The sequence below is a fragment of the Thunnus albacares genome, chromosome 7 (genome assembly GCF_914725855.1).
Source record: "Thunnus albacares chromosome 7, fThuAlb1.1, whole genome shotgun sequence".
In the NCBI taxonomy this organism is placed as follows: domain Eukaryota; kingdom Metazoa; phylum Chordata; class Actinopteri; order Scombriformes; family Scombridae; genus Thunnus; species Thunnus albacares.
In genome coordinates, this window is record NC_058112.1 from 32581901 (window position 1) to 32606177 (window position 24277).

Genomic DNA, 24277 nt, shown 5'->3' on the forward strand with positions numbered 1-24277 from the left:
TAAAATTACAATTAACTTCACATCATCTGTTTTATTCATCCTGCAACTTCCTGGTATTTTTACTGCGACGCCACACTTTTTACTTTCTCTTTAAGTCAAAACGTTGTTTTTCTAATGTTACACCTCTAATGTAACATCTTTTCTGTGGGCGGAAGACCAGAAGAGACTTTCAGGAAACATGTTTCCTGCAGACATTAAGCAACAGATTCACAATTTTTCAAAGTTTGTCTTAAACCAGCAGTCAGGAGCCCAAACGAACATTGAGACTGTGGATGACCATGGAGAGGCTAAAGTATCTTAAAAACACAGTTTCAGATTTGTGCAAAACCTTTATTGTATTTGTGAAAATGCAAAAAAAAGTGGGATATCACTTCTTTTTTCACATCCAGACCACATTAGACCAGGTCTAGATCAGAAACCACTGTACTTAAACCTGTCAAATCTGGACTAGATTAACCTGGAGACTCTAGAGACTCATTAAAACACAGTGTCTGATTTGTGAAAGCTTTATTTAAGACACCATAAAAAACATATTCCAGTAAAGGCCCAGAATATAAATATAAAGCTGGAAATGTGCAGAATATGTTTCCTTTCAGAAGCTTCTTTCACTGACATGACAAGCGCTGCTGCGACTGTCAACCGGACAGATACGTCCATCGCCGCTGATTGACAGATGACGCTGTGCTGTGATTATGTCGCTGGACTGGAATAACAAATATCCACCTTCATCTTGTCTTTTCCAGATTGGTCGTTTCTTCGGCGCGGTGGACGGCTCCGTCATGGCGTCGCTGATAAAGATGGGAATGTTCAAAAAGTATGATTTAATGTTCTCTGCTCTAGAAGTTCAAACTGACATCTGACAAAAGTACTTTTTTTAGGTTTGCTGTTTAGAAAGCTTGTTAGGTAATCAGTAATAATCAGTTTTCTCAAGAGCAGTGTCATCAAAAAAAAAAACCCAAAAAAACACTTGATTTGAATCTGCTCACACTCACATATTTCAAGTGTCTTATTTCAACAGTCAGGAGCCCAAATGAACATTGAAACATGTTTTTCTTGCTGTAATCATTCCTCCTGTTCATGCTGACCATTAGAAGATCCCTTTATAATGACCTTACAATGGAAGTGATGGGAGACAAACTGCAAAAATGTATTTAAAAGTTTATCTGAAGCTAATATGAAGCTTCAGCTGTCTGAGTTATATATCTGAGTTATAATGCCAGTCTGAGAGATATCCTTCCCTTTTGTTCCCTGGACAGTGTTTCTTTAATGAGCTGCAGTGAAGTGATAAAAACACAAAGAGCGAATTTATTTGAAGAGCTGTGGATTATATCCTCCATCTCTTACTTTGAAACTGCATCATGAAGGAATCTCTCAATGGTCAGTATGATCAGGAGCAATTATTACAGCCAGCAAATTCTCTTTTAAGTGTTCATTTGGACACCTGGCTGTTGTTTTAAGACAGACTTGACAAATTTTGTCACAGTGTGTGTTTGAGGGTTTGAAACACGTTGATGCCATCTGGTGGTCGTATGAAGGACACTGCTATGTGTCAGACAGCAGTTTGTGTGTCCAGTCTCTGCTCTGTCAACCTGATGATGTGCAGAGTTAATGATGCACATACTCTGTTTATGCTCTTATAACAGATGCTCTATGCTCTTCACTGTCAGATCTTCCTCATCGATCACCACTTTTAAATCCCGGCTATAGACTCGAACCTTTATACAGCTGCCTTTGAGTCCCTTAAATTTTAATATAATGATGAAATAGTTTTATTTTTGTCTGTTACAGTCACTTTTCTATCATTTTTTTTCTCTGGTTGGTTTTCTGTTGGTTTTAAACATTTGACCAACAAACACTTTACATACAGAAAACAAGCACAAAAAAAAACAACATGAATCAAAAGCTTGGCTAAAATGATGAGTCTTAAAGGATATGTCTGGTGATTTTCTATATTTTTGGGTCACGTTATTTTGTTCAGGAACGGTTCCAAAGACTGATAACAGCGATGAGATCGTAACTCTCAGGAGAGTAGTTCTGTGTACGACAGATGTCAGCGAAGTTCTTTGAGAAATTTATAAAATAGAGCAAAGTCAAGAGGTTGTGATACGTAGCGCAACAAGCTAGTGAAGCTGTAAACAGAACCGTGTTCCTGCACATGCTCAGTGGCGTCTGCCTTACAAAGAACTACTCTCCAGAGAGTGAAAACTTAACGCTGTTATTAGTGTTTGGAGCCGTTTCTAAACAAACTAACATGACTAAACTCTTCATGATGAAGGATCATGTCACCCAGCGCAGCGGTGTGGCTCAGTGACATGTTTTTAATAGTTTCTGGACAACAACAACAACAGAAGGAATAAGATATATCAGGAAGTAGATCAGTTCATTGTTGGTTTGGATCCAAACATGAGATTTGTTGACAAAAAGAAAAACATAGAAAATCACCAGACTTTATGGACTCACTTTATATTCTGGATGAATGTGTCAACTGAAAACATCTGTAAGAAATTCAGCATCATAATTATTATTGTATTTAAACTTACGAGATGTTACCGAAGTTAATCTGAATGTTTGTTTGCTTGTTTGTTTATAGAGTGTCGTTGTTCGACTACCAGGCGATGTGTAAGAACAGTCATCATCACGCCAACAGCGCTCGACCTCTGCTCAGCGTGAGTCTCATCACTGCAGATCAACACGTTACACTTCACTGCTTTATGTGTGTTTGTTTAACTGGTGCGAAACAGCAAAATAGTGAGTTTACAGGTATAAAAACTAAAACTAAAATCCATTTACACAAAAAAAGTCAGCTTTCAGAGTTTCAAACACATTCTTATAAAATAATTTACAACAGATAAATAAAGCTCAATACTCTGGTGTCCCTCAGTGACTCATTAAGTGCGTAATTAATCTTAATTGTACGTGTTTAAGCAGCTTGTATAAGATGTTTTTCTCTACTCATGAAGAAAAAAAGATTCAGTCTCAATGATTCAGTTCTCATTATTTTCACTGCTCTGTTTTTCCTCCTGCAGCCGTTCTACGGCATCGCGGCGTTAATAAGATGGTTCTTCTCCAACGCGCTGATGTAAGTATCCGCGGCTCATTTATCTGAAGGAAATAATGTGATTCTGTTTATCTTGTCTTGACTTTTGTGAGCTTGTCGGCAAGATAGGAAAAAAAAAACTGTACTGAAGGAACAAGAAGACAGATTTCAGAAAACAAAGAGGTCAAAACTCCAACAGCAACACTTGTAAAATACTTTAAATATATCAACTTTATTGTTAGACCAACAGATTTTGGCTTGTGGCCTTAAACAGAGTCATAATAAAACACATTAGAAAAAGGTAAAAACATATAAAAAACAACCAATCATGTAAATCCACAGACATATCAGCCAACGGGGCATCTACTAAGATTGGTTGTATTTTATATTTTTTTACCTTTTTGTTTCATACCAAACCTATTCTATTTCAATGTAGTTTGTAATGTGTTTTATGATGACTAACAGCATTAAATTTATTCTACATACTACAAGTGTTGCTGGAGTTTTGAGCTCTTTAGATTTCTTTCCCTTCTCTGTGGAAGTAGGTGAAGTTGTGCCAGAAACCCCGACTCTCTGTGTCACTGCAGAAAATGAAGAAATTTCATTCAAGTTCGTTCTGTTTGTTTCTCCCGTTCAGGTTCTTGCTGGACTTTAACTTCTGTGGTCTCTGGCACTCTGATTACTTTGTGGACGGTAAGACGAGTTTAGATCAGATCATCTGCTCGCTGCACAAGTGTGAAGGTCAAACCACTCAGTCAGAACATTTATGCTTGTGAGGAAATTTGAATTTTTCTGCCAAGTAAAGCACTGAGTCATGTATTCATCCTCAATCCTCTGCTGGTTTTTCTTTTTGCTTTTGTGTTTTGATGTTTTGGTGTCATATCATCATATTTCAGCAGTTTGAGATTTTATTTAAACATGTCATTGAGGACATGTGCAGACTCCTTCCTCATGATAAAACAGTTCTGCAGAGCCTGAATTCACATCACACATAGTAAACAAACTTTACAACAACCTGACGTGATACATTTACTGAAAAATCCCAGCAGCAGCCTTCAAACTAAGATCCCAGAGAACAGCAGCAGCCTTCAAAATAAGATCCCAGAGAACAGCAACAGCCTTCAAAATAAGATCCAAGAGAACAGCAGCAGCCTTCAAAATAAGATCCAAGAGAACAGCAGCAGCCTTCAAAATAAGATCCCAGAGAACACCAGCAGCCTTCAAAATAAGATACAAAACATAAAAGCCAGAACAGCTGTGAACAGACAGACAGACAGGTGTTGTGTTTGTTTTCTCCATCACTCATGTCATCACTGCCTTCTGTCTCATTTACAAACATCTGTCTTCAAAATGATGACATCATCATCTTCATCCCCATCTTCACCGTCATCACCTCGTTCTGTTCTTCATCCTCTGTGATCCATCTTCATCCGTTCAGCCAAGGCTGGCTACCACACATGTGAGTCCACCAAACATCTCCATGTTCATTTTCTCTTTACTGAATGAGATCAGATGAAAATGAGTTTTAGTTCCTGCAGGTTTTAATAACGCATGTGTGTGTGTGTGTGTGTGTGTGTGTGTGTGTGTGTGTGTGTGTGTGTCTCAGCTCATAAGCAGAAGAAGATAGAGGCGTTGCTGCCCTGCGACACGGCGTATCCCGGTTTCATGTACGACTCGTCTGTCAGAGAAGCCAACAGCCTCATCAAGTGTGGACGCTGCCAGAAGTACGACAAACACACACACACACACACACACACACACACACACACACACACACACACTACATTCCTTTGCCACTAACCTGAACCCTAAAACCAAGTCTTAACCATCAAACATCTCCTTGAAGAAGTGAGAACTGGACAAAGGATTTAGGCAGTAAAAGTAAAGTGAGGATGTTTCAAAATAAAGCCATGAATAGTTTTTATTGATCAGATAACTTCATACAAAGTTGAGTAAACCTCCCTATGCCTCCCTGATTGTGTTGTATTGTAGATAAGAAACATCTAGAGCACCTAAAACCTTTTTCACAGTGCTGTGTGTATATATATATAGATAGATATACGGATCTGGGGTGGAAGTTTTATTGAGCATTTTGGTTCATATACAGATGGCAATGAGTCACTTATTTCTCAGTTTAACAGTTAGAATAGAGCCAAAGGATGTGTTATATACAAATACTCATTCACTTGAATGAGAATGTGTCTAAACTTTTGACCTGTACTGTTTTTATCAACTTGACTAATGACTACAAGAAAGAAAAACAGGAAGAAGCACATAAGATACAGATAAGATTACATATTGAATGTGGGAGAGACGGATGTGTGTGGGTGAAGATAACAGAATCTGTGAATATTATTTATATTATAAGCTGAACAAGATGGAAAACAAAATTCATTTAATTCTCTTGTTTTCCTCATTTACAACACAAAAGTTCATGTTACAGATTTAGATGAAGCTCTAAATCAATACCATTTTGATAATTTTGTTGTCTTCTGAATATATTTCTACAGCTTGAATAGGAGGAGAAATATCACTCATATTTTACTCTATATGCAGGATATAAAGTAAATACAGTGTTTTAACTGACATGGACTGATGATGTTATGTTTGTACTGTGTGTATATTTATCTCCTGGGACATTATAAGCTATTCATGTTCATATGAGCTCATTATATTGTGCTGTTAGACACGGCGGGTTAGTCGACAGGTTATTGTTGAACTGTTCATGTGTATTTTGATCAGTAGTGAGTGTTATGTGTGTGATACAGTTCATTGATGATTGATGGATTGTTGTTGTGTTTCAGGATGTTCGTGGTGCAGCAGATTCCTGACAGTAATCTGGTTCTGGTTGTGACTCAGGCCGACTGCGACTGTTCTCGTCAGTACGGACCCATTCTGCTGGACCCCAAAGAGATCAAATATATCCTTTTATTTACTGGAAAACAACCAACTCTTTATCTGGTCTGATGCTGATACGGATCGGTACAGTTCAGGGTCGTGTTCTAGTCACTGCAGCCCGGAGAGTCACTCATGAAGCACAGTTAAGTCTGTTTGTCTCTTGAAAGGGTTTTAAACTTCAAAACCTTTTTTTTATAGTGGTCAAAAAATGTTTTGTAGCACCAATCTGACAGTATTAAGTACTAAAAGCAGTTATAATCTTATTGTTAGGTCAGATAGTTCCTGATATGACCTAAAACTTAAATATAAAGTATCTGAAGGTCTTGAAAAGTCTTTAAAAAGCATTGAATGGAGTTACCTGGAAAAAAAAGCCTTCTAGGTATTAAAAAGATATAAATCTCATGTGCAAAATCTTGAATATTTTGTCTTTCCTGCCGTAGACAGTAACATTAGTTGGAAGGTTTTTTTTATGTGTTTGCGGCTGTCAGGAGACGTTTTACATCTATAAACTACAGCGAGACAGTAGGTTAATCCATTCATCCATTTCCTGCCACTTATCTGGGTCTCAACTCAACTCAAATTTAATTATAAAGCACATTTTAAAAACAACAAGTTGACCAAAGTGCTTTACAATCAAAATAACAAAAGCCATAAAACAACACAATAAAAGCACAAAGACCAATTTAACAGACAAAAAGACAAACACAATGTGATTCTCATACGGAGTAAAAAGAAATAAAAATGTGTTTTAAGACGGGATTTAAAAAGTCAACATGCAGACGCAACTCATTCCAGACTTTGGGGGCCAAACCTGAGTGACCTTGATGGGACTTGCGGTTGTAAAGGGTCAGAGAGGTTGGAGGTTGGAGCTAACCCATTTAATGACTTGTAGGCAAATAATAAAGTCTTAAAATCAATCTTAAAACATACAGAGAGCCAGTGCTTTAATCTTCCTCTGGACCAGCTGTAGGCGTGAGATGAAGGCCTGGTTAACATCAATATAAAGAGCATTACAGCAGTCAAGTCAGGACGAGATGAAAGCGTGTATAACCCTCTCAGAATCATTAAATGATAAAAAATAAAGGACTTGGACTCAGATAAAGGCCTCAGCTGGAAAAAGGCTCCATTTGACCACTGAGTTTATCTGTTTGTCTAATGAGCTTCCAACGAGGGTCCAAGTCTCATTAATTTGATGAATTATATCATCAGCAGTTATTGTTATACACTGCTGGGAAGGAATGAAAGAACGTGTTGTAATAAATAATTCTAGGTCATATCATCCCTGCTGGTTTTCCATCATATTTTCATACTTTGGCATTAAATTTTTACTCTATGTTGTATTAAAACCTGTAGAAACATCCTGCTTCTGTTTAAACATTTAACAACTTTGACGTTCGGTATCAAAAACATTATCCAAACAATATCCAGTTATCGTCTCCAGCGGCGAGCGCTCTGTTTTCCTTAACGGCAGTGAACATAACGCCACAGTGAAGTGCAACAGGATGAAATCCCAGAAGGTGCGGCGGCGTCCTGAGTCCTGCCACGCCTACCATCCCAAGGTCAGTGCTGAGACCGCCAACACACACACACACACACACACTCAGGACGTGTATATATATCAATGTCTGAGAACAGGAGGCTCATGGTTAATCAATGAAATCTGATAAAATCATTTAATTATAACCAAAAGGAGGAGGAGAGAGGAGAGAGAAGTCCCCCAGCAGTCTAGGCCTACAGCTGCATAACTAAGGGCTGATATAACTATAAACTTTATCAAAAAGGAAAGTTTTCAGGGTATCTGCACCCCGGACAGAATCTGGAAGATGGTTCCACAAGAGAGGAGCCTGATAGCTGAAGGCTCTGCCTCCCATTCTACTTTTAAAGACTGTAGGAACCACCAGTAAGCCTGCGTACTGGGAGCGCAGTGTTCTAGTGGGATAATACGGTATTATGAGTTCTTCAAGATATGACGGTCCCTGACCATTAAGGGCTTTGTAAGTTAGTAAGTTTAAATTCTATTCTGGATTTTATTTCTTTTTTTTATCATTCTGGACCAGCTGGAGAGTCTTTAGAGACTTGTTAGGGCAGCCTGATAATAAGAAATTGCAATAATCCAGCCTAGAAGTAACAAATGCATGGACTAGTTTTTCTGCATCTTTAGCAATGTTACGTCGGTGAGAAAAGTCAGTCTTTGAAATTTGTTTTATGTGGGAGTTAAAGGACATATCCTGATCAAAGATAACTTCCCAGATTCCTTACGGTGGAGCTGGAGGCCAGGGTAATGCCATCCAGAGCAGCTTTATCATTAGATAATGTGTTTCTAAGGTGTTTAGGGCCAAACACAATAACTTTATCTGAGTTTAGTAATAGAAAATTGCAGGTCATCCAGGTCTTTATGTCCATTAGGCATGCTTGGAGTTGGTTTAACTGATTGGTTTCATCAGGCTTCATTGATAAATATAATCGGGTATCATCTGCATACAATGAAAGTTTACGGAGTGTTTCCTAATGAAATTACCTAAAGGACGCATATACAAGGTGAATAGTGATACAACAACTTTTTTTTCCTGTCTTGTTTTTGACGCTGATATGTTATAATTGTCCAACAGGAAGATGCGAAGGACTGTGGCGGCGCGGCGGCCATTTCCCTGTCGCTCTCTCTCTTCTCGGCCTCTCTGGTCGTCTCATTGGTCCTCCAGCGCTGGACGTAAACTGACCGTCCAATCAGGATCCTCTGAGGGAGGCAGCAGCAGAGATGCGAAGCAGGAAGTAGAATTCTTTCCAGAAAAAAAGCATCGAGCAGTAGCCAAAGGATGTTTTTTTTTTTGTTTTTTTTAAAACTTGCGACGAGAGACAGCAGAAGACGGAGAGAACGATTCGTGTCGGACTTTCTTTCCTGCTGTTCAGACGAGCTTCAGCTCCCTCTGCAGTGGAGATAAAGGGCTATTTTACTTTTTTTTGGTTTTAAAAAAAAACTGACCCTGAAATAAACTGAACGGGGAGCAAAGTTTTGAAGAGCAGCAGACTCTAAACGGGAACTCGGCGCCCCCCGATGGAGCAGAGGGAGAAACGTTGCCATTACACTCGGACAAGAATGTAGCTTCTTTATAGCTTTTTTGATACAGAAATATTGTATACAAGTAGAGTTTTACATTTCAAATGATTTACCAAAACTGTTTAAAAATGTAGGGAAGAAAAAGGTTGAGCTTTAAACACTGAAAGGACAGGTAAGAGATAAGAGTAGCTACAGTAGCGGAGGAAATTATCCAACGATTTCTTTTCTACGTCTGATGGTTTTTGGTTTTTATAGGTTAAAAAGATGTGAAAACTGTCCTGAATCCAAAACAAACAAACAAAAAAAATATCAATAAACATTTTTCACTTCTACATGTTGGTACATTTGTGTTTCATTCAGTTTATTATCAATTTAAACACATTTGCTGCCAGCAGATCAGATCAATGACTTTATTGATAAAACACTTAAATGCAAAAAGGTGACAACAGGTGCAAGAAAGTCACTTCAATGGTCGCTATGACAACTGCTGCTGTTTAAATGGCAAACTGTGGCTTATGTGATTTTTTTTTTTTTACCATGAATGTATTGACAGTATTGATGTTTTCTATATTTTATGTCCCGCCAGACGTACAGAGATATTAATAGTCAACAAGATCCTGAGACTGTCACTGTTTGTTGTGCACAAGAGCTGCAACTAACCTTTATTTTCATTATCGATGCATCATTTTGTCTATAAAATGTAAGAAAATAGTGCTGAAAAAAAAGATGTTATCATTTATCAGAGACCAGGGTGACGTGTCTTGTTTTGTATGATCAGATGATATTTAGTTTAATATCAGAAAAGCTTCAAATCTTCACAATCGAGAAGCTGAAACCAGAACATTTTCTGGCATTTTTGCTTTAAAAAAAAAACCCCGAAAGACAAATGATTATTCGATTATAAAAATAGCTGCCAGTTAATTTTCTATCAATCAGCTGATCAAGTAATCGACTAAAGCTTCGTTCACATCACAGGCCTTAACGCTCAACTTAACGATTTTTTTTAGTCATATCAGTTCTTTTCATGTACCGTCTAAACTGTGTTCGCATCCAGTTAAATTCATTCCAGTTTGGCTTCTCCGTAAATATCCAACAAATATGAAACGTTAAAAAAATGAAAGGAAAATCTGATGCATGTCATGTGAACTCAGCTGAATTGTTGCAGCTCTACTGTGCATCTACATTTACACACTACACATGCTGTAGGACATAATATGGACTTGAGTAGTATTCAAGTCGTTCTGTGGACCCATATAATTTTAAATGTATTTTTTAATAAATAAAACATGAAGAGTGTCTTTACTATCTTTGTCGTATCTCACATAACAACGACACCTGTTTACCTGAACGTTTAATAACCTGCTCTCTGCTACTAAATGGTGGTTCACACTCTGCTTTTTAAACCAAAAGAAGAAGATGAAGACGATGTTTCGGGGACTAAAGACACAACAACTGATGTGTGACGTTTACAGACACAACAATACGTCTCATATGTGTTTATAATAGATTTAGGAGGCATAAATGATATTAGTATGTGTTAGAATACAACTTATTTATAAGTTAAATTGGTTTTATTCTCTTTGGGGGGAAACTGCTGATATAAGACAGAGATCAGAGAGTTTTGAGGCTGAACTTTTTAAAAAGAAAGAAGCCTGCAGTTGTCAGAAACGACTTTTTGTTTTAATGTTTTAAGAGGATTTTTTTTGTCCTTTAAAATCAGCAGAAATCTGCAGCAGCTTCCTGTCAAAGTCATAATTACACAGACGTCATACAATCATCAACACATACAGGAGATTATCTGACACTTTTTTTTTTTTTACAGCATCGAGGTGTTTGTAGAAAATAAATCCAGACTCTGTAAAGCTCAAACTAACAGTCGTCGAGATGTTACAGACGCGCGTGTCGGCGTCTGAAATAACTGTAGGAAACCAAAAAAAAAAAAACTTCACATCAAGTCTTAAAATATTTAAACCTGTAAAAATGTTCTTCGTCTTCTTCCTCGTCATCATCAGGAAGGCGGGTGTCAGTCAGGAAGCAGAAATCCCGTTTTTATTGAATAAATACGACACAAGAAAAAAAAGAAAAAAAAATCAGTCTGTTCACACGTTCGGTGCATCATTTACACTCCGAGTTCAGGAATAATACGAGAGAGAGAGAGAGAGAGAGAGAGAGAGAGAGAGAGAGAGAGAGAGAGAGAGAGAGAGAGAGAGAGAGAGAGAGAGTCTGCTGTTTGTTGGTCTCCTGTTCGGTGACTGTTAAGGCGTTTCGGAGCTTCTTCCTTCTTCCTGCAGCCTCAGATAAGTTTCTCTGGATAAATATGTTTAGAATAAATTCTGTACAGAGCCTGGTAGAGGTCAGAGGTGAACATAACTGATAAAACCTTCATTGTACTTATTCTGCTCTTGAATTATCTCTTTATCCTCTTATATCTTATCTGTAGTGAATCCATGAGGTCTGGTGTAGCGGAGGACATACTGCAGGTGATTTCATCGTATTGAATTATTAACCTGAGTTTATTACAAATTTATGGAAACTTTTAATAAAATCTCCTCCCGGCTCTGTAACACTGAGTCAGCACTGAGGGGGTTTTTTTTTGCAGCTGTGGTTTATGAAGTGTTCGGTGTTTTTTTTTTTTCTTATCTGAGGTTTTTTTTTCGGGGACGCTACGCGGCCTGCTGTTTGTCCCGCGTCTCGCTCGTCTCCTCGGCCTCCGCTCCTCTCTCCTGGTTCCAGTCCCGGAGGCCCTCCGGCAGGCTGGTGTCCTCCTCGAAGCTCCCTGTCCCCTCCACGAACTCCTCGTACGTTGACTTCTCCTCGAAAGGCCGCGGGCCCAGCAGCTCCAGCATGTCGGCTTTGTCCAGGACCTCCTTCTCCAGCAGACGCTTCCCCACCTGAGGATGAAATCAGGGTTTAAAACTGGAAAATGTGCAAACTTTTCCTGCAGGAGGCCAAGACTTTTATTCTAGCATTTCGCCTGAATCAATAAATCGGTTATCAAAATAGCTGCCAGTGTCTCACCATCTCCACCAGGTCCTTCTTCTCCTGGATGAGCTGCAGCGTGCGCTCGTACGCTCGCTCCACCAGCCCTCGCACCTCCTCGTCGATCAGCTCGGCCGTGGCTTCACTGTACGGCTTCTCCAGAACCATCTCGCCCTGCCGGGGCAGGTCAAACGACACCTGTCCCACCCTGTCGCTCATCCCGAACTGCACCACCTGAGAGTCAAGGAGGAGGGCACAGTCACACAGGAGTGTTTGACAGAAACAGTCAAAGTGCAAAGTCACCGAAACTGAAGAATCAGCGCTGACTCGTTTTTATAAAACCTTAAATCAACCGTCAGCAGAACCTGAGCCAGCAGGCGTGTGTGTGTGTGTGTGTGTGTGTGTGTGTGTGTGTGTGTGTGTGTGTGCGTGTACCTGAGCGTAGGCGGACTGTGTGACCTTCTTCAGGTCGTCCTGAGCTCCGGTGGTGATCCTGCCGAAGAACACTTGCTCGGCCACGCGGCCTCCCAGCATCATGCACATCCTGTCGAACAGCTGCTCTCTGCTGTACAGGTACTGCTCTCTGGGCAGGTACTGAGCGTAACCCAGACCCTTCCCCCGCGGGATGATCGACACCTGCACACAAACACACAAACAAACAAACGACGTCTCGCTGTAATAATTTGTCCCTTTTATCTGACTTTTAAAAAGGAACAATTTGGTTATTTTATGAATAATTTTAATAAACTATGAACATTTTTGTGTCATTTCTTGGTAAACGTTCTGCAGCAGAACAGTTTGCAGTTTTATAAATCTGAATACATCATGATATTAACACTAATATAAGAGTTTAAGATCAAATAACTGGTTCAGGAAATCAATCTGTAACTAATTAACTTTGGTTTAATTATCAGTGTTTGGATGTGATGATCAGTATAATTGTGTATCTCAGCAAAAGAAACGGATGAAATATACTTTTAGCTGATATTGTAGTTTTTTATTGCAGTAACCAAAAATAACCAGCAGGGGGAGCTGCTCCTTCACTGCAGTCTTACAGGCGGATTAAAAGCATTTATGGAGGCAGAAGATGGAGAATTAGTTTTACTTTGAGTTTTTATGTAAAGAAGACTTTTTATTGTTCCTGTTAGAATAAAATAAACATTTTAAGAGCATGTTTTGGGTGAAACGTTACTGTTGGGACAGATTTATATTTCATGTAAAGAAACTGTGGAAAAGCCTCCTTGATACGGACGTTTACTTTTAAGAATCATTCATCAGTCAAAGACAATTAGACTGAACATTTCCTGGACTGGTAGTTCACTGAGGTGTCTGTGTGAGATCGTTAACGAGCAGCTGTTAACGAGCAGCAGGAAGCTGCTTGTTGCTGTTGTGTGTGTGTGTGTGTGTGCAGATATTTATTAGCGTCAAGAGTTTCCTGTTAGTAATTATGTGTTAATGTGTTTTTGGAAGGCCGACAACGTTTATTATGCTGCTCCTCACAGGTTGCTATTGTAGAAAACACATATTGAATATTTTTCCATTGCTGCTAATTAGAGACGTGCCGGAACATCGTTTCTACTATAAACACAACGGTGAAACATTCTGACTGTGTCAACACCGCCAACCGTTTCCTTTACCATCATTACTGTCAGAGTGTCCTGTAAGATCTCAGTTTAACTGTTATTATGATTTATCTGCCTTTTAAAAATGCAGCAGATACACTTAACACAAAGTTCTTGTTCTCTAGAAATCAGTTTCATGGATTATCAGGATGTAAATGACTGATGTGTTGACTGATGTTGATCAAATCTGAGGCGATCGTAGTGTGAAGTCATCGTTCGTACCTTCAGCAGAGGGTCGGCGTGCTGCAGGAACCAGCCCACGATGGCGTGACCGGCCTCGTGATACGCCACCGTCTTCTTCTCTGTGGGCTGCAGGACCTGAGTCTTCTTCTCCAGACCTGAAACCACGAAGAACCAGGAAGTGAGACTCTAACAGTACTGAAAAGCGACAACTATCGATGTCGGCACTGTAACGCCGTCTGTCGGTTAATATTCTGCACAAAAAAAGGCATAAAAACAAGAAACGTTAAAGAGGTAAATAAAAGTGAGAGAGGTTCCACTTGTGATGTCACACTGACCTCCGATGACCCTGTCGATGGCCTGTTCGAAGTGTTTGCCGTTGACGGACGGGTTCAGGTGTCTGGCGGCGATCAGCGCCGCCTCGTTGCAGACGTTAGCGATGTCGGCTCCTGATTCAATCACAGCCAGAAAGAAATAAACATGAGAGGTTTTTATTCACCAATAAACATCTTCACTTTGGTTTCTGTTAGTGCAGTATGTCCTTAACTTCCTCCTAACATCTACCTGTGTATGTTTACTGCACATTTGCACTTTAAAAGTCTTATTTTTAATGTTTTTCTTCTGTTTAATCACCTTGAGTTACAACCGCTGTATGAAAACTGTTATACAAGTAAATAAACTTATTGTCTGAAGTTTCTTGTGTTTTACAAGAACATTAAATGGTGATGAATGACACAGCTGTGACGTACCGGTGAATCCTGGTGTGGCGGCGGCCATCTTCCTGGCCAGAGCGTCTTTGTCCATACTGGGATCCAGTTTGATTGGTCTCAGGTGGACTTTAAAGATGGACGCCCTGCCTTTAATGTCCGGAGGACCTGAGAGGAGACAAAACACATTTATATACAGCAGAGAAGAGACTCAGTCATAGAGGAGATGTTAAACACTCTTTAGAGAAGAAAGTAGGCTGACAATAAAGATATTTATTTGATATTATTGGATCATGTGCATGTTGTTCTAGCAGGTTTCTGCTCTGTTCACCACATTTTAAGACCTTTTTATTACCACAAAGGATAAAATTTAACATATTTTTCACCATCATAACGGACAAAGAACAACAGGAAACCAGTCGGGACAATAAGACCTACAATTGTTTATTAAGTATGAATTTATTGATATATATATATTTTTTTGTCTGTACTTCCCAGCTGTATATAACATTTATTCCAAGTAATATAATTAATCAGTTGAAGTGATCTGGAGCAGGATAAGTGGAAGTAAAACTGATGGATGATGGAAGTTTTTTAGTGAATCTGACACACAGCAGCACAAACCATCGTCTGTCTCGCTGTAGTTAATAAACGTGAAACGTCTCCCGACTCACTACTAACGTTACTGTTTACAGCAGGAAGGAGACGATGTTCAACACCTTTATAAATAAAATGAAAGACTTTTATAAACCTTTCTGAGGCCTTTTTTGTGGGAAGTGAATTCAACACTTTTCAAGACTTGAAGGCTGATTTGCTGAAGTGTTTTATTACTTAAGAAAACATCAACATGTTCATAAATTATACAGCATTTAAGAAGCAAAGATGAGATCTGCTGTTTTATTAGATTTTAATGTTAAAAGTGAAGATTTAAGAGCAGGTTTGTGCCACTTCAGTGATGAAGACAATCAGATTCTTTACTGGAAACTTTTGTTTAAAATGAAAAATGATTTTGTTGATACGGATGATAAACAAAGACTGATCTGGCTGTTTACATCTAAACATTTAAATTAACCAGTTACTGAGAGAAAACCTGGAAGAAGAATTAAGTTTCTCAATGAATCAATACATCGTTTGGTCTTTAAAACGTCAGACTATCAGTCTAAAACTCAGATATTCTGTTTTAAATATAAACAACAAAGAAAAGCAGAAAATCCTCACGAGAGAGACGCTGGAAACAAAAAATGTTGATATAAAAGATTAATTTTCTGTCGTTTCACCTCCATAAACATGTTTTTTCTTTGGGTTTTGTATAAATGTGTTAACAGAAGATAACATATATATACAGTTTCGTCTCTGTGTGTTGGACTCTACCTATGTGGATCTGTCGGTCGAAGCGTCCCGGTCTCATCAGTGCAGGATCCAGGATGTCGGGTCTGTTGGTTCCAGCCAGGACCACCACGTTAGTCGCCGTGTTGAAACCTACAAAAAAAAAAAACAGACGATCATCACGTCAAACGTCACATAAACCTTAAAGTTTAAGACTTGTGACTGCAGACCTACCGTCCATCTCCACCAGCAGCTGGTTCAGAGTGTTCTCCTGCTCGCTCTGACCGCCGAAGTTCCCTCCTCCTCTCTTCCGCCCCACGGCGTCGATCTCGTCGATGAAGAGGATGCAGGGGGCGTTCTTCCTCGCCATGGCGAACATGTCTCTCACCTGTGGAGGGAAAAACGGTGTCATGTTTCTCCTGGATTATAAAAACACACGCTGTTGATCTGTCGGAGGTTTTATTTCACTCACCCTGGCGGGACCGACGCCCACAAACATCTCCAGAAACTCTGAGCCGTTGACGGTGATGAAGGGGACGTTGGCCTCTCCAGCCGTGGCTTTAGCCAGCAGGGTCTTACCCGTACCCGGGGGTCCGGACAGCACGGCACCCTGGGATACCGCACACACACACACACACACACACACAACAATGACGTAACAATTTACAACAAGAGCTGGACGATATCGTCTCAATTTAGAGCTGAAACGATTAGTCGACAGATAATGAATCAGCAACTATTTTCATAATAATTAATTGTTTAAGTAATTTTTCAAGCAAAAATATCTGATTTGATGAAGATTTGTTGCTTTTCTTTGTCTTATACATCACAGCAGATTTAATCTTTTGGGATTGTGGACTCAAAACAAGACTTGAATGAATTTCCCTTCATGCTTTTTAGCAAATTTAACTCCTATAACATCATCAGACTGTTTTTTTATTTGAAAAAAGGATCCAGATCGATGCAGCGGAACCAAAACATGGCGCCTACATTACCCACAATGCAACTCAACTGCTGACAGTTCAGCCAGAGATCATTATTCAAGGAAAATACCCAAAAAGTAAACGAAAGAAACGGCTGCAACTGAAGAGTTGATCCAGTACAAGCTGTCCTCTAACCCTGTGTGTGTGCGTGTGTGCGTGCGTGTATGCGTGCGTGTGTGTGCGTCTTGTACCTTGGGGATCTTGGCTCCCAGGTCCTGGTACTGCTGCGGGTTCTTCAGGAAGTTAACAAACTCCAGGATCTCCAGCTTGGCTTCCTCGCAGCCGGCCACGTCTTTGAACTTCACCTCGATGTTGTCTTTCATCATCTTTGCCGTGGACTCGCTCATGCTGAAGGGCCCGCCCCTCCCGCCGCCGGGGCCTCCTCCCATCGGCCCTCGCCGCAGGGTGAAGAGCAGGAAGCCGATCAGCAGCAGAGTGGGGATCATGCTCAACAGGAAAGAGCTGCAGGGACGGAGGAGGAGGATTATCAGCAAAGTGTAGAAATATTTATTTACTTTTACCAGCTTGATAGTTAACAGTTATGATAAAGTTTATGACCCAGCCGCCATGTTGAAGACGGATGCTGGGAGGAAACTATCAAAACAAAGAACAGAGATGCTCAGATAACAACACACACAGAGAGGGAGCGTGACTTCATTCTCTGCTCAGGACGCCATTTACTTCACTAGAAAATATATGGAGCTTTTTCCTTCAAGAGAGTGGTATATCAATTTGAGAGCATGATTTATTGATTTCACATTCAAATTTTGTAATTTGTCCCTCAAAACCCTGCCCTCCCACTCAAACAGCCTCCGCTTGTGCTTAGAGTTGCTCTGTTTCCGCTTAAATTGTGTGCTTCTACTCAAATATAATGTTCCTGCACTCTCAGCTCTTCTCGTCGCACTCAGGCTGCTTCTGCGCGTTCGTGGGAACTTCTGCTCTCAGATTTCTCCTCTGCTCTCTGTCATAAAATCCCCCGACCAATAGAAGGCCAGGTTTAGCGCCCAGAAGCAGCCTACGCCCAACCCAAGACATTCAATTTACGATCACGTACGACGCAAAAAAAGATTCAAATTCTCACATTTGACGAGCTGCAACCAGCTGTTTGACATTTTAGTTTGAAAACTAACTTATGAATTTACATAAACACACACACGATGATGATAAGAAAAGCAGACGTGTCTTCGTGTTGAACTCACCCGTCGCTCTCCGTGCTGTAGATGACGGCGGGTCGGTGCGACGGCTCCTGACCCAGCTCCATGTGCGCCGCCTCCAGGTTCCTCTCGAACGTGTCGACGCTGCCGATGTTGAACCAGGCGTAGCTCTGCAGGAAGTCCCACAATACATTTCACTCAGCTGGCGTTTCAAAAAAAAAACATGCAGGACATGCAGCTACCGAGTCCAATGAGAGGAACTTCAGCTGCTGGTTTAAAGGAGACAGGTTTGATTTTTTAGGAGACGTTTATGTTTCTTCTCACCGATTCCGTGTCGGCTCCCGGCACCAGGATGACTCTGACGTACTGTTTGTTGACGACCTCCAACCGGTCCACCTGCACACAAACAAACAACAAAAAACAACAAGCTTGAGTTCAAATATCTTCACTGTTCATCGTCTTGTCAATTTATTAACTAAAGCTGCTGCAACTACTGATTATTTTCATTATTATAGTCAAACTTTTGGTCTACAAAACATTACAAAAACACTATAAAATCACTATTTTCTAGACCCCAAAGTGTCATCGATTCTTCATTTTGTCCAACTAACAATCCACAACTGACAGACATTCAGTTTACTACAATACAAGACAAAGAAAAGCAGAAAATTATCATATTTGAGAACCTGAAATCATCAAATATAAATTTCCCAGCGTTCATATACGAGCCGATGCCCCAGTCTAAACTTCCCAGAATGCTCCTCACCATGCCTCTGCCCAGGTAGCGGTGGACGAAGTCCTTCCAGCTGATCTCTTTGCCGCCGTCTCTGAAGTAATAGTAGAGCAGAGCCGAGCTGACTCCCGCCGCCGTGATCGCCATGTAGCGGAAATCCTTCTCGTCCCAGGGGAAGTCACCCTGAAGAGCAGCAGACACACAGCTGCACGTTTATACACTAGAGACACTTTATTATCACCACATACACACTGTGTGGTTCACTGAGTCAGATTAAAAAAAGAAACAAATCTACAAATCTACAAGCGCAGTCTGAGAGATATTATTATTATATTATTATAACAGTTATTTACAGAGCTAACAGTGAAGTAGTGGAGCAGCAGTAACTTTATCAGACATTAAAGCAGACATATATAATCATTTTGGTCATTTTCTGTTATTTATATACTATTATGAGGTTTGATATCTCGGCTAAAGATGCTTCAAAGTTCCAAAACTTGATGTTAACGTATGTAGAAATGCTTCCTGTAAGTCAAAAGTCAAGACTTCAACTAGTGGTGGATCATAGTTGATCCCAATGGTTCAGCAGGCATATGAACTGCAGATTAACTGCAAAATTGAATGTCTCCTTGGAGACAAAGTAAACAAACTGCTGCAGCTACAAGTCACAGACAGACAGCGTGTTGCTAACAGAGGTTTAGAAGAGCAAACGATCAAACTAACATCTAACAGGTCTGAAGTGACGTCTGCAGGTTTGTTTACATGATGTTTAATGTGCTGTAGCTCAGCAGCTGATTAGCATCTAACTGCTAACTGATGTTAGAGGTGAACGTTTGTTTGGAGGCTCGTTCAACAAGTTGCAGGACAAGACGTGTTCATGTTTGTAAGTATCATCAAGTTGTTGTTTCATTCAACACCATGTTTACAGGAAGAAGCTGTCAGACCTCATACTGCACTTTAATTTAACAAGTGAATATTGAATATTTTATATATTGTAAGATTTTCTTTAAACACTGGACATCTTGAATGTTTTAAGTGTTTTACAGAATAAACGGAAAGCAAAGTTTTATTTGTCTCCATCTTTTTTTTTGCAGATCTGAAAACTGATCCGTTGCAGCTCTAACTTCAACTCTTCATTTACAACGGGGTTTTTTTCTACGTTGCAGATGAGCTGATGTTTTTATTCTTATAATGTGTTGATTGAAACAAACTGCCAGCGAACATCTGGTCTGTGTTCAGGTTTGTTTTCTGTGACAAATATTTCTATCACACTTTTCCAGATTCAGATTTACCATAAAGAAACCGACCATGTATTAAATCAGCTTCATATCACAACAGTGAAAAACAAAAAAGTAGATGTACAGATGTTTTTCAGAAGAACAGCAGCTGAATCTTTGGACTCAACATCACCTACATACAGAACGACATTTATAATGAACCATCGACATCAAATCTGTAAGAACAAGAGTTAAAACTTCTGTCTTTAATTTTTCATTTTAGCTGAATCACCAAACCAGACTCGGAACATCTTATACATATTAAAATACGTCTGCATCCGTTACTATTCATACTGAAATTATGAACATCTTCATGATTTGAATGTGATGTTATATCATTTTTGGCTTTGACTTCAAACACGCCACAAACCTTCTGAATCCGGTTCCACCAGTCTTTACCTCCTCCTCCTCCTCTCTTCCCTCCGCCTGACCTTCCTCCTCCTGCTCCACCTTTTCCATCTGAAACAGATGATTGGTCAGATCAAACATCTGTAAGCGTTTTCTTCTCTCGCTTCCATTCCAGTATCAGATGTCATTCCATGTTTTCAGTGACATGATCATTTATTATTATTGTTTTCTGGTTTAAATACTATTAATCCTCTGAGACTCAGGCTGAAAACACTGATTAGGAATCAACAGACACACAGACTCACATTTCTAGACTAGTTAATCAGTGTTTCTCTTCTAATCATACAGGTCTGGTGGGTCACTGCTGCCAAAAATAACACCAAACATCCATTCATTTGGAAATCAATAATCATATGTATTTGAGAGCTTCTGTGCGACACTGTTCCAAAACATGAGACAACCTTTGTGTCGTTGCCTAGGAAACTGTCGATGTGATGCGAGTGCCGCTGCCATCAGAGTCCCTTTAATTTACTGCAGAGCGCGAGCATACAGGATGCAGGTTAGCTAATAAAAAAGAGAAAAAGTTCTAACGCGGGTGACAGACAAACAAATATATTAATCTGGAGCCGAGTAAAAACACCGATGAGGAAGAAGGGAGAGAAGCAGCTTGTTAAGTCATCCCGTCCTTGTGATCGCTTTGTTTTAAGTCTTGAATATACTGAGAAAACAAAAGTTTGAATGAAAATATAAATTGCAGACCGGCTGCTGCAGCACCCGACCGCGTAAATATGCCGTCCTGCGCCTCGACTCTTTAGGGATTTTTAAATAATAGGGGAAACACTGAACATCACATAATTTCAAGTTTTATTTCTCTGCAGGTGAGTAATTCCTCACCTGCAGTTGTTTCCGCTGCTGTCTGGAATTAAATGTGAGTGAATGAACCTGCTGAACTGAGTCACACGTTTATCTAATGTTGATGAATGCAGGTAAAAACGACGAGAATTTACATTAAAGGGATTGGAAAGATGAAAATGAGTGAATATGTGTCGTGCAGCGGCTCTCACCTTTGGGTTCAGTGGAGTAAAGTCGTCTCTGAACTGACTGGAACCTGCGACAGGACAGGAAGTTAACTGGAGTCCGACAGACATTCTGGAAAAGACCAAAGAGCTGCTGTTAGTACACTGCAAACCAGTGGTGGAGAGTAACTAAGTACATTTATTCAAGTACTGCACTTTGAGTATTTCCATGTGATGCTACTTTCTACATCTCAGAGGGAAATATTGTACTTTCTACTCCACTACATTTATTTGACAGCTTTAGTTACTTTTCAGATGAAGATTTGACACAATGGATAATATAACAAGCTTTTAAAATACAACACATTGTTAAAGATGAAACCAGTGGTTTCCAACCTTTTTAGCTTTTGACGTCTTACAAAAAGCAGTGTGTAGTCGGGGTCACATTTCACATGTCTATGAGTTGTTAACAGCTCCACCAAATAGTGATTTTTCCCTCTAAACTTCTCACATGCTTTCATTTCAATAAATGTTCAAATGATCCAATATTTCAGCAAAAATCAAAGATTAGAGAAAAAGCCCAAAAACTGAAAACAGATTTGTGTATCAGAACTTTGTTTTTTCTTCTTTCCTCTCCCATTAATCATCTCACCACCCCTCAGATTTATCTGCTGACCCTTTGGAGGGGCCCGACCCCTAGGTTGGGAACCACTGGACTAAACTAGCTAACTGTATATAAAGTAGTGTAAACTAGCTCCACCTCCAGCAGCTACAACAGTAACATGCAGCTCTAACACTGATGCTTCACTATTAATAATCTAATGATGTCATATATAATAATATATCAGTCAGAGGGACCAAACCACTACTTTTACTGCAATACTTTAACTACATCAAGCTCATAATACTTATGTACTTTTACTGCAATACTTTAACTACATCAAGCTCATAATACTGCAATACTTTTACTGTAGGAGGATCTGTGTACCGCTTCTGTATTGGTACTTTTACATAATTAAAGGATCTGAGTATTACTCCTATCTAAACTTTCAGTCAATGCTAATGAAGAAAAACATCATTTTGATATCAAATCCAGACTAAGATGCTGGTATAAGTATCGTTACAGATACATGACAGCGATATTTCACCTAAAGGCATTTTCCAGATGAGCTAGCGGTTAGCTGTTGTCCGTTAACGTTACTTACATAAACCTGAGTTTCAGGTACGGGTAACAAACTAAACACCGATACGGTTGTTACTAATTGCTTTGTGAGAAGATAAGACTCATTCAGAACTTTAGCAAGTATTTCTATTAAATGAATGTCTTGTCATTTCAACATTTACAGAATTTACCTGGTTGTAGAACAAACATCTCAATGTGATGTAAATGGGACTCTTTACCTGTTATTCCCCCCAAAAATCTTCAAATATATTATCTTTGCTGGATTAGATATATGCCGAATGTAATATTAGATTATAATCAGGCACATGCGGCATCAAATAGAGTTTTAAAAGATATGATATCTTGTTGTTTAACAAAACACCCTTGAACTGAATGATTTTTGAATGGGCTTTGGCTAGCAGTCGGGTTAGCTAAATGTTACTGCCTCTAGATAATCAAATTAAAAGGTTTAATCTAATTTAAGAACCATGTGGGTTAGCTAATTCGAGTCTTTTAGTCACTGATCGCCTGGTACATTTTATACACAGCATTTAATCCAGAGACGCTACCGCAGAAACTCACCGGGGCAGCGAAGCTCCGGAGTCCGGCTGTGAAGAGTCGACCTGCCGCTACGGCGGAGAGCCGAGTCCGGGCACCTCCAGCCCGGCAGAGAGGCAGAGCGGCCGCCGAGAGAAGCCTCAGCAGCTGAGACATCCTCCCTGTGCCGCCTGCTCAATCTTTTAGTAAAAATATATAATAATAAACACACTTGAAAATCGTGTTTAGTTCCTTCCTCTAAACCTCGACATGCTGGAAGTGTTATTGAATAAGTGCTGCGGCGAGAATGTCAACGGGAGGATGATGTAAAGGTCCGAAAGTCTTTGTCTTCGATCGCCTGCAGGAAATTATTCTATAAAAAACTGGTGTATTAAATTATATTGCTCACTGTATATCAGACTATAGCCTCTATACTGCAAGATAAAATGTATTCCTAATTTAATACAAGTAGACGGGTTTATTTGGTTTTATGATCACTTTATTACGTTCAGGCACCAGAAAGGCCCACAACGAGGACCTCACATCACACCTTCTCTCTGATTGGCGGAGACAGAAAGGCACTCTTCTTCAACGTCTTGTAACTTTTATCAAAACATGACTGTGCGTTTTTCCACTTTATGCAAAAAAAAAAAAACACGGTTAATCAAATTTAACAAGACGAGAACATTGAAATGCAGCTCTTTGTAAGAGGAAATAAAAGTGACAACAACATTAGAAACAAATATATAGAATTAAAAAACAAAAAAATAAACAAAGAAAGTGTTTTCTTTAACATTTTCAGTTTAGGCTGCAATTGACAAGTATTTTCATTGTCGATTTATCTGTCTATTATTTTCTCAATCAATCATTTAATTAGTGGTGGAATATAACTAAGTACATTTACTCAAGTACTGTACATTTTTGAGGTACTTGTACTTAAGTATTTCCATTTCATGCTACTTTATACTTCCACTCCACTTCATTTCAAGGACTCGATTGATGTATCGGCACTTTTACTTAGCACAGGATCTGAATACTTTTTCCTCTCCTTCAATTAATTGTTTGGTCACCAGAAAATAGTGTAAATACCCATCACACCCTCCCAAAGCCTGTGGTTGATTGGTTTTATATTGCATATCTTTTGCTTTGTCTTTTAACAGCTTGGGACCATGTTGGAAATAACTTTAAAGGACGGGTTCACATTTTTTCAAGTGTGTCTTAAAACAACAGTCAGGTGTCCGTATGAACAGTGAAAGAGGTTTT

General features: G+C 39.5%; 2 protein-coding genes across 2 annotated transcripts in view; one reads left to right on the top strand and one right to left on the bottom strand.

Moving 5' to 3' along the window:
- The window catches only part of LOC122985392 (voltage-dependent calcium channel subunit alpha-2/delta-4-like), an 85259-nt gene extending 74189 nt beyond the window's left edge, over positions 1-11070 (top strand). The window contains exons 32-40 of the mRNA XM_044356005.1: positions 744-814; positions 2591-2666; positions 3027-3079; positions 3675-3730; positions 4476-4496; positions 4644-4761; positions 5842-5957; positions 7412-7494; positions 8545-11070. Coding sequence (XP_044211940.1) covers positions 744-814; positions 2591-2666; positions 3027-3079; positions 3675-3730; positions 4476-4496; positions 4644-4761; positions 5842-5957; positions 7412-7494; positions 8545-8646 — 696 coding nt within the window. The 3' untranslated portion in view covers positions 8647-11070. The remainder of the gene's footprint in view (positions 1-743; positions 815-2590; positions 2667-3026; positions 3080-3674; positions 3731-4475; positions 4497-4643; positions 4762-5841; positions 5958-7411; positions 7495-8544) is intronic.
- Positions 9331-23342, bottom strand: LOC122985323 (AFG3-like protein 1). Its single transcript, XM_044355893.1, has 16 exons — positions 23060-23342; positions 21364-21448; positions 20322-20410; positions 18708-18857; positions 18266-18337; positions 17987-18111; positions 16979-17249; positions 16277-16414; positions 16039-16192; positions 15850-15957; positions 14521-14646; positions 14110-14220; positions 13814-13929; positions 12405-12605; positions 12009-12203; positions 9331-11881 (listed from the first exon to the last, which is right to left on the bottom strand). The coding sequence occupies exons 1-16, from the start codon at positions 23189-23191 to the stop codon at positions 11654-11656; spliced, it is 2301 nt and encodes a 766-aa protein (XP_044211828.1). The 5' UTR covers positions 23192-23342; the 3' UTR covers positions 9331-11653.
- Between the last annotated feature and the right edge of the window lie 935 nt (positions 23343-24277).